The 17,396-nt window shown below is 46.1% G+C and overlaps 1 protein-coding gene across 1 annotated transcript in view; it reads left to right on the top strand.

The window, feature by feature from the left end:
- LOC143768785 (tumor necrosis factor receptor superfamily member 8-like) overlaps positions 1-17,396 on the top strand; it is a 70,856-nt gene that overhangs the window by 4,678 nt on the left and 48,782 nt on the right. The window contains exon 2 of the mRNA XM_077257425.1: positions 17,238-17,298. Coding sequence (XP_077113540.1) covers positions 17,245-17,298 — 54 coding nt within the window. The 5' untranslated portion in view covers positions 17,238-17,244. The remainder of the gene's footprint in view (positions 1-17,237; positions 17,299-17,396) is intronic.

Here is a 17,396-nt window from a genome sequence, read left to right as displayed (position 1 = left end):
CGAAGGAGAAAAAATAAACCCCAAAAAAGAGACCTTCTGAACTCCAAATAGGCACTTAGACCCCTTCACAAATAAGGCATTATCACGAAGGATCTGGAATACCATCCTGACCTGCTTCACATGAGACTCCCAATCATTGGAAAAAATCAAAATATCATCCAAATACACAATCAAGGATTTATCAAGATAATTGCGGAAAATATCATGCATGAAGGACTGAAATACAGAAGGAGCATTAGAAAGCCCGAAAGGCATCACAATGTATTCAAAATGGCCTTCGGGCGTATTAAATGCAGTTTTCCATTCGTCACCCTGTTTAATACAAACAAGATTATATGCCCCTCGAAGGTCAATCTTGGTAAACCAACTAGCCCCCTTAATCCGAGCAAACAAATCAGAAAGCAAAGGTAAAGGGTATTGGAATTTGACCGTGATTTTATTAATTATTTACAGACAGATTGAAAAGTTGGCCCTTAGGGAACTTACAGCCAGGAATCAAGTCAATAGCACAATCAAAGTCCCTATGTGGAGGAAGGGAACTGGACTTGGACTCATCAAATACATCCTGGAAATCTGACAAAAATTCAGGAACATCAGAAGAGGGGGAAGAGGAAATTGACATCAAAGGAACGTCACTATGTACCCCTTGACAACCCCAACTAGTCACAGACATAGATTTCCAATCCAGCACTGGATTGTGTACTTGTAACCATGGAAAACCCAGTACAACAACATCATGTAAATTATGCAACACCAGAACACGGCAATCTTCCTGATGTGCTGGAGCCATGCACATAGTCAGCTGAGTCCAATACTGAGGTTTATTCTTGTCCAACAGTGTAGCATCAATACCCCTCAAAGGAATAGGGCTCTGCAAAGGCTGCAAAGAAAAACCACAGCGCCTGGCGAATTCTAAGTCCATTAAGTTCAGGGCAGCGCCTGAATCCACAAATGCCATGACAGAAAAGGATGACAATGAGCAAATCAGGGTCACAGACAGGAGAAATTTAGGCTGTACGGTACTGATGGTAACAGATCTAGCGACCCTCTTAATACGCTTAGGGCAATCAGAAATAGCATGAGCAGAATCACCACAGTAAAAACACAGCCCATTCTGACGTCTGTATCCCCGCTGTTCTGCTCTAGTCAAAATCCTATCACATTGCATAGGCTCAGGACTCTGTTCAGAGGACGCTGCCATATGGTGCACCACTTTGCGCTCGCGCAGGCGCCGATCAATCTGAATGGCTAGAGACATAGATTCACTCAAACCAACAGGCGTGGGGAACCCCACCATAACATCTATAAGGGCTTCAGAAAGACCCTTTCTGAAAATTGCTGCCAGAGCGTCCTCATTCCATTTAGTGAGCACAAACCATTTTCTAAATTTCTGGCAGTATAATTCTGCCGCTTCCTGACCCTGACACAGGGCCAACAAGGTTTTTTCCGCATGATCCACAGAGTTAGGTTCATCATACAATAATCCGAGCGATTGAAAAAATGCATCTACATTAAGCAATGCCGGATCCCCTGACTCAAGGGAGAATGCCCAGTCCTGAGGGTCACCACGCAGCAGAGAAATAACTATTTTAACTTGCTGAATGGGATCTCTGTCATGATTCCCCAATGGCATGGGAACATCAGAAACACAAAATAACAGACTAGCCCTCGGGTGATGGAAACTCAAGCTGACCGTGACCTAAATCTACCACACAACTAACAGTAGCCAGGAAGCATTCCTACGGCTGACTAGATGCCATGCGCCAGCCGGAGAACTAACTACGCCTGGAAGAGGAAGGAACAGACCTGGCTTACCTCTAGTGAAATTCCCCAAAGATGATAGTAGCCCCCACATATATTAACGGTGAGTTCAGAGGAAAAGACATACACAGTATGAAGGTAGATTTAGCAAAGCGAGGTCCACTTACTAGATAGAGGAAGGATACAAAAGAGGACTTCACGGTCAGCTGAAAAACCCTTTCAAAAACCCATCCTGAAATTACTTTAAGACTCCTGTGTCAACTCATGACACAGGAGTGGCAATTTCAGTCCACAAGAGCTTCCAGTAACAGGAAAAGACAAACTGTAAACTGGACAACAAATACAAAACAAAAAGGACAAGAGTCCACTTAGCTGATCAGCAGACTGGTAGCAGGAACATGCAACTGAAAGACTCAGGTTACAATGATGACCGGCAAGGAAGTGACTGGAGAGCAAGGCTAAATAGGGAACTCCCAAAACTGATGGAAGCAGGTGAGCTGAGGCAGAAAGGAACACACAAGTCTCCAGTACCACCAGCCACCACTAGAGGAGCCCAAAAAGCGGATCACAACAGTACCCCCCCCTTAAGGAGGGGGCACCGAACCCTCACAAGAACCGCCAGGGCGACCTGGATGAGCCCTATGAAAGGCACGAACCAAATCCGAGGCATGAACATCAGAGGCAGTTACCCAAGAATTATCTTCCTGACCATAGCCCTTCCATTTAACCAGATACTGGAGTCTCCGCCTGGAAATACGGGAGTCCAAGATCTTCTCTATAACGTACTCCAATTCACCCTCAACCAGCACAGGAGCAGGAGGCTCAGCAGAAGGAACCACCGGCACCTCGTATCTCCGCAACAACGACCGATGGAACACATTATGGATAGCGAAAGATGCCGGGAGGTCCAAACGAAAGGAAACAGGGTTAATAATCTCCAAAATCCTATAGGGACCGATGAACCGAGGCTTAAATTTAGGAGAAGAAACCCTCATTGGGACAAAACGGGAAGACAACCACACCAAGTCCCCAACACGAAGGCGAGGACCAACCCGACGCTGTCATGATCTCCATGGCCAGAGAACTAGCATAAGCCTTTATAGGAACAAGCTCTTGGAAGATGTAACTGTACTGACCATGAACTAAAACTACCGCATCATCTAGAAGTAGCCAGGTAGCATGTCCTACTTTTTATCCCTATATGCCCAGCGCCGGCCGGAGAACTAAATAATGCTAGCAGAGGGAAATATAAGACCTGACTCACCTCTAGAGAGATGCCCCAAAAGGAGACAGAAGCCCCCCACATATATTGGCGGTGAAATGAGATGAAACAACAAACGCAGCAGGAAAATAGTTTTAGCAAATTTGAGGTCCGCTTGCTAGATAGCAGAAGACAGAAAGCATACTTTCATGGTCAGTAGAAAACCCTAACAAAACACATCCAGAAATTACTTTAGGACTCTGGCATTAACTCATAATACCAGAGTGGCAATTCCTGATCAACAAGAGCTTTCCAGACACAGTAACGAAACTGCAGCTGTGAACTGGAACCAAAATACAAAACAAAACATGGACGAATGTCCAACTTATCTAGTAGATGTCTGGGAGCAGGAACAAGCACAGAGAGGCTTCTGATAACATTGTTGACCGGCCAGCATCTAACAGAGAAGCCAGGTTATATAGCGACACCCAGATCTAATCAGAACAGGTGAACAGGGAAGATGATGTCACAAGTTCAATTCCACCAGTAGCCACCGGGGGAGCCCAGAATCCAAATTCACAACAGTACCCCCCCCTCAAGGAGGGGGCACCGAACCCTCACCAGAACCACCAGGGCGATCAGGATGGGCCCTATGAAAGGCACGAACCAGATCAGAGGCATGAACATCAGATGCAGTGACCCAAGAATTATCCTCCTGGCCGTATCCCTTCCACTTGACCAGATACTGGAGTCTCCGTCTGGAAACACGGGAGTCTAGGATTTTTTCCACAACGTACTCCAACTCACCCTCAACCAACACCGGAGCAGGAGGCTCAACGGAAGGCACAACCGGTGCCTCATACCTGCGCAATAACGACCGATGAAAAACGTTATGAATAGAAAAGGATGCAGGGAGGTCCAAACGGAAGGAAACAGGGTTAAGAATCTCCAATATTTTATACGGACCGATGAACCGAGGCTTAAACTTAGGAGATGAGACCCTCATAGGGACAAAACGAGAAGACAACCACACCAAATCTCCAACACAAAGCCGAGGACCAACACGACGGTGACGGTTGGCAAAAAGCTGAGTCTTCTCCTGGGACAACTTTAAATTGTCCATCACCTGCCCCCAGATATGATGCAATCTCTCCACCACCGCATCCACTCCAGGACAATCCGAGGATTCCATCTGACCGGAGGAAAATCGAGGGTGGAACCCCGAATTACAGAAAAACGGGGACACCAAAGTGGCAGAGCTGGCCCGATTATTGAGGGCGAACTCCGCCAATGGCAAAAAAGCAACCCAATCATCCTGGTCAGCAGACACAAAACACCTCAGATATGTCTCCAGGGTCTGATTAGTCCGCTCGGTCTGGCCATTAGTCTGAGGGTGAAAAGCAGACGAAAAAGACAAATCTATGCCCATCCTAGCACAGAATGCCCGCCAAAATCTAGACACAAATTGGGTTCCTCTGTCAGAAACGATATTCTCAGGAATACCATGCAAACGAACAACATTTTGAAAAAACAGGGGCACCAACTCGGAAGAAGAAGGCAATTTGGGCAGGGGAACCAAATGGACCATCTTAGAAAAACGGTCACACACCACCCAGATGACAGACATCTTCTGAGAAACAGGCAGATCTGAAATAAAATCCATCGAGATGTGTGTCCAAGGCCTCTTAGGAATAGGCAAGGGCAACAATAATCCACTAGCCCGAGAACAACAAGGCTTGGCCCGAGCACAAACGTCACAAGACTGCACAAAGCCTCGCACATCTCGTGACAGGGAAGGCCACCAGAAGGATCTTGCCACCAAATCCCTGGTACCAAAAATTCCAGGATGACCTGCCAATGCAGAAGAATGTACCTCAGAGATGACTCTACTGGTCCAATCATCAGGAACAAACAACCTATCAGGCGGACAACGATCCGGTCTATCCGCCTGAAACTCCTGCAAGGCCCGCCGCAGGTCTGGAGAAACGGCTGACAAGATAACTCCCTCCTTAAGAATACCTGTGGGGTCAGAGTTGCCGGGTGAATCAGGCTCAAAACTCCTAGAAAGGGCATCCGCCTTAACATTCTTAGAACCCGGTAGGTACGATACCACAAAATTAAACCGAGAGAAAAATAATGACCAGCGCGCCTGTCTAGGATTCAGGCGCCTGGCGGTCTCAAGATAGATCAAATTTTTGTGGTCAGTCAATACCACCACCTGATGTCTGGCCCCCTCGAGCCAATGGCGCCACTCCTCAAACGCCCACTTCATGGCCAAAAGCTCCCGATTCCCAACATCATAATTCCGCTCAGCGGGCGAAAATTTACGGGAAAAGAAGGCACAAGGCCTCATCACGGCGCAGTCAGAACTTTTCTGCGACAACACTGCCCCAGCCCCGATCTCAGAAGCGTCGACCTCAACCTGAAAAGGAAGAGTCACATCAGGCTGACGCAACACAGGGGCAGAAGAAAAACGGCGCTTAAGCTCCTGAAAGGCCTCCACAGCATCAGGGGACCAATTAGCAACATCAGCACCCTGTCTAGTCAAATCGGTCAATGGCTTAACGACATCCGAAAAACCAGAAATAAATCGACGATAAAAGTTGGCAAAGCCCAAAAATTTCTGAAGACTTTTAAGAGAAGAGGGCTGCGTCCAATCACAAATAGCTTGAACCTTGACAGGATCCATCTCAATGGAAGAGGGAGAAAAAATATATCCCAAAAAGGAAATTCTCTGAACCCCAAAAACGCACTTAGAACCCTTGACACACAGAGAATTAGACCGCAAAACCTGAAAAACCCTCTTAACTTGCCGGACATGAGAGTCCCAGTCATCCGAAAAAATCAGAATATCATCCAGATACACTATCATAAATTTATCCAAAAAATCGCGGAAAATATCATGCATAAAGGACTGGAAGACTGAAGGGGCATTAGAAAGACCAAAAGGCATCACCAAATACTCAAAGTGGCCCTCGGGCGTATTAAATGCGGTTTTCCACTCATCCCCCTGCCTGATCCGCACCAAATTATACGCCCCACGGAGATCAATCTTAGAGAACCACTTGGCCCCCTTTATGCGAGCAAACAAATCAGTCAGCAACGGCAATGGGTATTGATATTTAACCGTGATTTTATTCAAAAGCCGATAATCAATACATGGTCTCAAAGAGCCGTCTTTTTTTGACACAAAGAAAAAACCGGCTCCTAAGGGAGATGACGATGGACGAATATGTCCCTTTTCCAAGGACTCCTTTATATATTCTCGCATAGCAGTATGTTCAGGCACAGACAGATTAAATAAACGACCCTTTGGGTATTTACTACCCGGAATTAAATCTATAGCACAATCGCACTCCCGGTGCGGAGGTAATGAACCCAGCTTGGGTTCTTCAAAGACGTCACGATAATCAGACAGGAACTCAGGGATTTCAGAGGGAATAGATGATGAAATGGACACCAAAGGTACGTCCCCATGAGTCCCCTTACATCCCCAGCTCAACACAGACATAGCTCTCCAGTCAAGGACTGGGTTGTGAGACTGCAGCCATGGCAATCCCAGCACCAAATCATCATGTAGATTATACAGCACCAGAAAACGAATAGTCTCCTGGTGATCCGGATTAATACACATAGTCACTTGTGTCCAGTATTGTGGTTTGTTATTAGCCAATGGGGTGGAGTCAATCCCCTTCAGAGGAATAAGAGTCTCCAAAGGCTCTAAATCATACCCACAACGATTGGCAAAGGACCAATCCATAAGACTCAACGCGGCGCCAGAGTCGATATAGGCGTCCGTAGTAATAGATGACAAAGAGCAAATCAGGGTCACAGACAAAATAAATTTAGACTGTAAAGTGCCAATGGGAACGGATTTATCAAGCTTTTTAGTACGCTTAGAGCATGCTGATATAACATGAGTAGAATCCCCACAATAGAAACACAACCCATTTTTCCGTCTAAAATTCTGCCGCTCGCTTCTGGACAGAATTCTATCACACTGCATGTTTTCTGGCGTCTTCTCAGTGGACACCGCCAGATGGTGCACTGGTTTGCGCTCCCGCAGACGCCTATCGATCTGAATGGCCATTGTCATGGACTCATTCAGACTTGCAGGCACAGGGAACCCCACCATAACATCCTTAATGGCATCAGAAAGACCCTCTCTGAAAGTAGCCGCCAAGGCGCACTCATTCCACTGAGTAAGCACAGACCATTTACGGAATCTTTGGCAGTAAATTTCAGCTTCATCTTGCCCCTGCGATAGGGACATCAAAGTTTTTTCTGCCTGAAGTTCCAAATGAGGTTCCTCATAAAGCAAGCCCAAGGCCAGAAAAAACGCATCCACATTGCGCAACGCAGGATCCCCTGGTGCCAATGCAAAAGCCCAATCTTGAGGGTCGCCGCGGAGCAAGGAAATCACAATCCCAACCTGCTGTGCAGGGTCTCCAGCAGAACGAGATTTCAGGGACAAAAATAACTTACAATTATTTCTAAAATTCTGAAAGCTAGATCTATTCCCTGAGAAGAATTCCGGCAAAGGAATTCTCGGCTCTGATACCGGAGCATGAACAACAAAATCTTGCAAACTTTGTACTTTCGTGGCGAGATTATTCAAACCTGCAGTTACACTCTGTAGATCCATTATAGACAGGTGAACATAGAGCCATTCAAAGATTAGAAGGAGAGAGAAAAAAAAGAAAGACTGCAGCATAGACAGACTGGCAAGTGATCCAATTAAGAGCACACTCACAACTAGAGAAAAAAAAAAAAAAAAATTCTCAGCAGACTTCTTATTTCTCTCCTTTCTCAGCCAAGGATTTTAACCCTTTAGTGGGCCGGTCAAACTGTCATGATCTCCATGGCCAGAGAACTAGCATAAGCCTTTATAGGAACAAGCTCTTGGAAGATGTAACTGTACTGACCATGAACTAAAACTACCGCATCATCTAGAAGTAGCCAGGTAGCATGTCCTACTTTTTATCCCTATATGCCCAGCGCCGGCCGGAGAACTAAATAATGCTAGCAGAGGGAAATATAAGACCTGACTCACCTCTAGAGAGATGCCCCAAAAGGAGACAGAAGCCCCCCACATATATTGGCGGTGAAATGAGATGAAACAACAAACGCAGCAGGAAAATAGTTTTAGCAAATTTGAGGTCCGCTTGCTAGATAGCAGAAGACAGAAAGCATACTTTCATGGTCAGTAGAAAACCCTAACAAAACACATCCAGAAATTACTTTAGGACTCTGGCATTAACTCATAATACCAGAGTGGCAATTCCTGATCAACAAGAGCTTTCCAGACACAGTAACGAAACTGCAGCTGTGAACTGGAACCAAAATACAAAACAAAACATGGACGAATGTCCAACTTATCTAGTAGATGTCTGGGAGCAGGAACAAGCACAGAGAGGCTTCTGATAACATTGTTGACCGGCCAGCATCTAACAGAGAAGCCAGGTTATATAGCGACACCCAGATCTAATCAGAACAGGTGAACAGGGAAGATGATGTCACAAGTTCAATTCCACCAGTAGCCACCGGGGGAGCCCAGAATCCAAATTCACAACACGACGCTGGCGGTTAGCAAACCGCTGAGTCCTCTCCTGGGACAAATTCAAATTGTCCACCACTTGTTCCCAAATCCGATACAACCGATCCACCACAGCATCTACTCCAGGACAATCCGAAGACTCCGCCTGACCAGAAGAAAAACGGGGATGAAACCCCGAATTGCAAAAGAAAGGGGAAACCAAAGTGGCCGAACTAGCCCGATTATTAAGAGCAAACTCTGCCAACGGCAAAAAGGCAACCCAATCATCCTGATCCGCAGACACAAAACACCTCAAATACGTCTCCAAAGTCTGATTAGTTCGCTCCGTCTGGCCATTAGTCTGAGGATGGAAGGCAGACGAAAAAGACAAATCAATGCCCAACCTGGCACAGAATGCCCGCCAAAATCTAGAAACGAACTGGGTACCCCTATCAGAAATGATATTTTCAGGAATACCATGCAAGCGAACCACATTTTGAAAAAACAAAGGAACCAACTCAGACGAGGAAGGCAACTTCGGCAATGGCACCAAATGAACCATCTTAGAAAAACGGTCACACACCACCCAGATAACAGACATCCTCTGAGAGACAGGAAGATCAGAAATAAAGTCCATCGAGATGTGCGTCCAAGGCCTCTTCGGAATAGGCAAGGGCAACAACAACCCGCTAGCCCTAGAACAACAAGGCTTGGCCCGAGCACACACATCACAAGACTGCACAAAAACACGCACATCTCGAGACAGAGATGGCCACCAGAAGGATCTAGCCACCAAATCCCTGGTACCAAAAATTCCAGGATGACCCGCCAGCGTAGAAGAATGAACCTCCGAGATGACTCTACTGGTCCAATCATCAGGAACAAACAGTCTACCAGGTGGACAGCGATCAGGTCTATCCGCCTGAAACTCTTGCAAAGCACGTCGCAGATCTGGGGAAATAGCGGATAATATCACCCCATCCTTAAGGATACCTGTAGGTTCCGAATCACCAGGGGAATCAGGCTCAAAACTCCTAGAAAGGGCATCTGCCTTCACATTCTTAGAACCTGGTAGATATGAGACCACAAAATTAAACCGAGAGAAAAACAACGACCAGCGCGCCTGTCTAGGATTCAGGCGCCTGGCAGACTCAAGATAAATCAGATTCTTGTGATCAGTCAAAACCACCACCTGATGTCTAGCACCCTCAAGCCAATGACGCCACTCCTCAAATGCCCACTTCATGGCCAAAAGCTCCCGATTACCGACATCATAATTTCTTTCGGCGGCAGAAAATTTTCGAGAAAAGAACGCACAAGGTCTCATCACTGAGCAATCGGAACTTTTCTGCGACAAAACCGCCCCCGCTCCGATCTCGGAAGCATCGACCTCAACCTGAAAGGGGAGAGAGACATGAGGCTGGCGCAACACAGGGGCAGACGAAAAGCGGCGCTTAAGTTCCCGAAAGGCCTCCACAGCGGCAGAGGACCAATTGGCAACATCAGCACCCTTCTTAGTCAAATCCGTAAGAGGCTTAGCAACACCAGAAAAACCAGTTATAAATCGACGATAAAAATTAGCAAAGCCCAAGAACTTCTGAAGACCCTTTAGAGAAGTAGGCTGCGTCCAGTCACAAATAGCCCGAACCTTGACAGGGTCCATCTCAACAGAAGAAGGGGAAAAAATGTACCCCAAAAAGGAAATATTTTGAACCCCAAAAACACACTTAGAACCCTTTACACACAGAGAATTCTCCCGCAAGACCTGAAAAACCCTCCTGACCTGCTGAACATGAGACTCCCAGTCCTCAGAAAAAATCAAAATATCGTCCAAATACACAATCATAAATTTATCCAGATATTCACGGAAAATATCATGCATAAAGGACTGAAAAACTGAAGGTGCATTAGAAAGGCCGAAAGGCATTACTAAATACTCAAAGTGGCCCTCAGGCGTATTAAATGCGGTTTTCCACTCATCCCCTTGCTTAATTCGCACCAAATTATACGCCCCACGGAGATCGATCTTGGAGAACCACTTAGCCCCCCTTATGCGAGCAAACAAATCAGTAAGCAGCGGCAACGGATACTGATATTTGACAGTAATTTTATTCAGGAGTCGATAATCAATACAAGGCCTCAGCGAGCCATCCTTTTTAGAGACAAAGAAAAACCCAGCTCCTAAAGGTGATGAAGAAGGACGAATATGTCCCTTTTCCAGGGACTCCTTAACATACTCTCGCATGGCAGCATGCTCAGGTACAGATAGGTTAAACAAACGACCCTTTGGAAATTTACTGCCTGGAATCAGATCTATGGCGCAATCACAATCTCTGTGGGGAGGGAGAGAACCAATTTTAGGCTCTTCAAAAATATCCCCAAAATCCGACAAAAATGCCGGAACCTCAGAGGGAATAGATGACGAGATAGAAACCAAAGGTATGTCCCCATGAGCCCCCCGACATCCCCAGCTTAACACAGACATAGTTTTCCAGTCCAGTACTGGGTTATGAGATTGCAACCATGGTAATCCAAGCACTAACACATCATGTAAATTATGCAACACGAGGAAGCGAATCATCTCCTGATGGTCTGGAGTCATACGCATAGTCACTTGCGTCCAGAACTGTGGTCTATTACAAGCCAGAGGTGTAGAATCAATACCCTTCAGAGGTATAGGAACTTCCAGAGGCTCCAAATCAAACCCACAGCGCCTGGCGAAGGACCAATCCATGAGACTCAGAGCGGCGCCAGAGTCCACATAGGCATCCACGGTAATAACTGATAATGAACAAATCAGAGTTACAGACAGAAGAAATTTAGACTGTAAAGTGCCAATAGAAACAGACTTGTCAACCTTCCTAGTACGTTTAGAGTATGCTGATATAACATGCGTGGAATCACCACAGTAGAAGCACAAGCCATTTTTGCGCCTATAATTCTGCCGCTCGCTTCTTGACAGAATTCTGTCACATTGCATTTTCTCTGGCGTCCCTTCAGAAGATACCGCCAAATGGTGCACGGGTTTGCGCTCCCGCAAACGCCGATCAATCTGAATCGCCATTGTGATGGACTCATTCAGACCTGTGGGCGTAGGAAACCCCACCATGACATCCTTAACGGCATCAGAAAGGCCTTCTCTGAAAATTGCCGCTAGGGCACACTCATTACACTGAGTAAGCACAGACCATTTACGAAATTTTTGGCAGTATATCTCAGCTTCATCTTGCCCTTGAGACAGGGCTATTAAAGCTTTTTCAGCTTGAATCTCCAAATTAGGTTCCTCATACAGCAACCCTAAAGCCAGAAAAAACGCATCCACATTGAGCAACGCAGGATCCCCTGGTGTCAATGAAAATGCCCAATTTTGAGGGTCACCTCGCAGCAAAGAAATCACAATCTTAACCTGCTGAACAGAATCTCCAGAGGAGTGAGGTCTGAGAGAAAGGAATAATTTACAATTACATTTGAAATTCAGAAACTGAGATCTATCTCCGGAAAATACCTCTGGTGTAGGAATCTTAGGTTCAGAAATAGGAGTACGTATAACATAATCTTGTAAATTCTGAACCTTCGTAGCAAGATTATTTAAACCTGCAGCCAAACTCTGAGAGTCCATCCTTAAACCGGAGAGATCAGAGCCATTCAAGGATTAGAAGGAGAGAAAGGCAAGGCTGTAAATAGAGCAGAAATACAACTGAGCCAACTAAGTAGCAAACATGTGAGGAAAAAAAAAAAATCTACAGACTTCTTTTACTCTCCTTTCTTCTGCCAATTACTTTAACAGTGGCCGGTCATACTGTCATGATTCCCCAATGGCATGGGAACATCAGAAACACAAAATAACAGACTAGCCCTCGGGTGATGGAAACTCAAGCTGACCGTGACCTAAATCTACCACACAACTAACAGTAGCCAGGAAGCATTCCTACGGCTGACTAGATGCCATGCGCCAGCCGGAGAACTAACTACGCCTGGAAGAGGAAGGAACAGACCTGGCTTACCTCTAGTGAAATTCCCCAAAGATGATAGTAGCCCCCACATATATTAACGGTGAGTTCAGAGGAAAAGACATACACAGTATGAAGGTAGATTTAGGAAAGCGAGGTCCACTTACTAGATAGAGGAAGGATACAAAAGAGGACTTCACGGTCAGCTGAAAAACCCTTTCAAAACCCCATCCTGAAATTACTTTAAGACTCCTGTGTCAACTCATGACACAGGAGTGGCAATTTCAGTCCACAAGAGCTTCCAGTAACAGGAAAAGACAAACTGTAAACTGGACAAAAAATACAAAACAAAAAGGACAAGAGTCCACTTAGCTGATCAGCAGACTGGTAGCAGGAACATGCAACTGAAAGACTCAGGTTACAATGATGACCGGCAAGGAAGTGACTGGAGAGCAAGGCTAAATAGGGAACTCCCAAAACTGATGGAAGCAGGTGAGCTGAGGCAGAAAAGAACACACAAGTCTCCAGTGCCACCAGCCACCACTAGGGGAGCCCAAAAAGCGGATCACAACAGATCTCCAGAGGAACGGGGTTTCAGAGCAAAAAACAATTTGCAGTTATTTTTAAAGTTCAAAAACTTGGATCTATCCCCATAAAACAAATCTGGAGTAGGAATTCTAGGCTCTAAAGCCGGAGTCTGAACAACATAATCTTGGATACTCTGTACTCTTGCAGCAAGCTGATCCACACGAGAAAACAAACCCTGAACATCCATGCCCGCGCCCAAATCCTGAATCATCCAGAGATTAAGAGGAAGGAAAAAGACAAAACAGACTAAAGAAAAAAAAAATGGCTCAGAACTCTTTTTCTTTTCCTTCTTTTGAGATGCATTCAACTCATTTTTGGCCAGTTGTACTGTTATGGACTGGTGATTTAGGAGCGACATGCGACTAGCTCTGAGCAGGTGGTAACTATACTGACCGCAGTTCCTGATCTTAACACAACACTAGAAGTAGCCGTGGGATGTTCCTGTCTCTCCCTAGACACCTCGTCACAGCCTGAGAGCTAACTACCCTAAAGGTAGAAACAGGAAAGCTATCTTGCCTCAGAGAAAATCCCCAAAGGATAGGACAGCCCCCCACAAATAATGACTGTGAGTGGAGAGGGAAATGACATACGTAGAATGAAACAAGATGTAGCAAAGGAGGCCACTTCTAGCTAGATAGATAGTACAGGAAAGAACAGTGTGCGGTCAGTAATAAAAACTAGAAAAAGTCCACCGCAGAGAATGCAAAAATCCCCACACCTGACTAAAGGTGTGGAGGGCAAAATCTGCTGCCCAGAACTTCCAGCTTAGCTGAATAGATCCATACTGATAAGCTGGACAAATGAGAAAAACATAGAATGTACTAAACAAATAAGTCCACAACAAGTGGACTGCAAAGGACAAGCAAGGACTTATCTTTGCTGAACAGGTCAGAGTGTCAGGGAAATCCAAAAGAGCCGTGACTCCAAGCAGGAACAATTGACAACTGGCATTGATTGAGGGATAAGGCCAGACTAAAATAGCCGAGCCAGAAAGACGATCAGTGGAAGCAGCTGCTGATGCTAAATCCAAGAAGCAGCCATACCACTCAAAACCACCGGAGGGAGCCCAAGAGCAGAACTCACAAAAGTGCTACTTACAACCACCGGAGGGAGCCCAAGAGCGGAATTCACAACACATCACCTCATCACGCCGCAGAGCATCACGCCGCAGAACATCGCCCCATCATGCCACAGAGCATCACGCTGCAGAACATCACCTTGTCACACTGCAGAGCATCGCCCCGTTAGATTTCAGATATTACACTAGCACACAGCAGGACATCACACTGCAGAGCATCGCACCATCACATTGCATCCATGGATTTGTCTTTTTTACCGTTTGAACAGACAGCTGGGACTCAACCAATCAAAAGAAGGTTTACTACCACCCACCGTGGCCTGGGGTTTTGTACCTTCCTGGAGTTTTCCTACGATAGTAGCCCTTCCCCTTAAAAGTTAAGCTGTCACCACGTTTTTTCCACCTAATTGAGAGCAGTATATTGTAGGGACAGAGAACCTGATTCCAGTGATGTGTCACTGGACGGCTTGCTGCAAAATCCCTGTTTTGTCTGCTACCGACCTAGCAGAACTCGAATGCTGAGCTCTGTATAACCCTGCCCACACCATTGATTTGCAGCTTTCTGTGGATGCTGTGCATAGGCAGAGAGCCACCAATTAGTGGTGTGGACGGAGTTATACAGAGCTCAGCATTTAAAGAACTGCTATATCTGCAGCGGATAAAACAGGGATATTATCAAAACTGCAGTAAGCAGCCCAGTAAGTGACACATTGCTGGAATCAGTGTCTCTGCCCCTAGATCATGGTGCTCTCAAATGAGGTAGCAAAAACCTGTTGTCAGATTCCTTTTAATATCTGCACCCTGCTGGGAATTGGTGATTGAGGCACACACTTATCCAGGCACACACTGTACGTACTGTGCGAGAATCTGCGCCCACTCGGTTTCCTTTTCCTAGACAGTGGTTGATGTCACCGCAGCAGCTGAACTCTCACTCATTTCCAACACAACAGAACCAAATGTGAGACTATAACTCCCAACATTTCCCGATAACTGCAGATACGCTGGGGATGGCACGACACGGAGGGACAGTGATGGGGTCATGTTCTGTGCCACCCCATGCCATCTGGCGCCCCCTGTGTCCAGGGATGGCACGACACGGAGGGACAGCGATGGGGTCATGTTCTGTGCCACCCCATGCCATCTGGCTCCCTCTGTGTCCAGGGATGGCACGACATGGAGGGACAGCGATAGGGTCATGTTCTGTGCCACCCCATGACATCTGGCGCCCCCTGTGTCCACATCTTGTATCACTTAGAAGGCTCAGAACCTTTATGCCCCAGAGCCATAGTGTGCCCCGTATGTGGGATGCCATCCTCCCCACGAGCAGCGGTACCTCATTATAGCAGCATACAAGGCCATACAACTGTCCAGACGACGTCTGCCACATCTCTGATCTCGCCATTTGGACTTAGTATCAGAAAGGTACAACTGGATTAATGGACACTTGTATGTACTTTTCAATAAGGCTCCACATTATTGCTCCATCTGCATCCGTTTCTTTGTTTTCAAGACCCCTGCTTGCTGTCATTGAATAGGAACCTTCATTATTTACCTACATTGGCTATAAACCTGTCCTGGTAATGTGATGGGCACACATGGGGCACGGCTCGTTTCCGGGTATGGGGCTGATGCACCTTGATGACCCGTGTGCACCTGTGTGCCCACCCATCACATGACTAGGACAGATTTATATTTGCCTCATGAAAACAATAAAAGTTTGAATGACAGCAAGCAGAGATCTTGAAAACTAGAATAAGAACAGAAAGTATATTGAGAAAAGACTCCCAATGGGGGAACAGATGGGTGCAGATGCCCAAATATTGGTCAGGGCAGGATAAGGATAAGACTGGAATAAGCTGAAAAACATGAGTAACTGCACACCTTCTAATGCAGAATCTGCTGGATATTGCATAGAGGCAGCTGCACAAGGGCCGCCAGTGCGAGGGGGCGCACTGCCATAACATCAGCGTCCATGAGATTACATGTAAGGGCCTGAGCTGATGACCTTCATGGCTCTCAGTTAATGCTGTAGTATGATGGGTGATCAGAGAGTAAGGGCCCCAGATGCGGTTCTTGCACAGGGGCCCTCGCTGTCCTCAGTGTCTTCACACAGTCATGAATCAGAATTGAAGTATTGGGTTGAGTAGCTACAAGCGTGCAACAACCAATCTCTGCAGGGGGAGGACTTCAGTCACTTGTGGTCACTTTCTGAATGACTGTGACAAAATGATAGAACGCAATGATCGGTGTGAAAGAGCAAAGCTGCTCTCTGACATGACACCTGCAGTGAGAGCAGCACAGCACAAGGCTCCGCAGTGTAGACGTAGAGCAGCACAAGGCTCCGCAGTGTAGATCTGGACCGCACAGGGTGAGTACAAAGCTTCTGCGCTCAGGCTTACCGGCTTATACACAGATGGAGCAGACTTTAGTGCACAGGGCTTATTACAGACCTGGCATTAATCCCTAGGATGGGGTGACAAGTGCAATTTTTGTGCATTTTTTGAGCCAAAGCCAGAAGTGGATCCAACAGGAAATAAATGTACCCATTTTTCCTTTACACTTCCTCTTCCAGGATTTGGTTCCAAAAACTTCTAACGCTTTTCCAATCCAAGGCCGGGTGACACAGGAGTAATTATTCTTCCTTTTTTCTGTCCCAGAGTGACACAATATATCACTGGTAAATTATCAGTAGAGACAGCGGAGGTTTAAACTGCCTGGAATGTTCAGAGTTAGGATGTTGTTATTATGTGTATACTTTCTGACACTTTGATAAATAAATGTTGGTCAGAATATAATTAACTCCTTAGCTCATTCACAAGCGATGAGAAAGCGACATGACAGCGGCAGGAGGAAATGATCGGTGGACATCAATGGTGGACGGCATATTTCCCCTTGTAATTAATGTTGCTAGTTTGGGGTGAGATGTAATTTGATGTAGCAGGGGCTACCAGCAGGGTACGCCAGAGGTGCCCGGAGCACGGGGAATATATATATATTGTGTGTACATATTATAACAGTATATATACTGTGTACTTTATGGCCACGGATGAGCTGTATATGGCCGCCTGTATGCCATGGTCACATTTAGCTTTTCGTATACTCATTTTCCTCTTTCTTGTGTAGAGACACCATGTTCTTCGCTCAAGAAATTTCCGTCCTCATCCTGATCACAGGGATCTGTCAGGTAAAGCTTTATTATATTATATATTATATTTACAAGTCCTTGTCTTCTCTGGGGCTGGGGGTGTATTTTTCACTTTTTATTAGAGGGGGTTGAAGACT

The sequence above is a fragment of the Ranitomeya variabilis genome, chromosome 4 (genome assembly GCF_051348905.1).
Source record: "Ranitomeya variabilis isolate aRanVar5 chromosome 4, aRanVar5.hap1, whole genome shotgun sequence".
Taxonomy (NCBI): Eukaryota; Metazoa; Chordata; class Amphibia; order Anura; family Dendrobatidae; genus Ranitomeya; species Ranitomeya variabilis.
The sequence above is the reverse complement of the archived record's forward strand: the minus strand, read 5'-3'. Positions and strand labels throughout refer to the sequence as shown.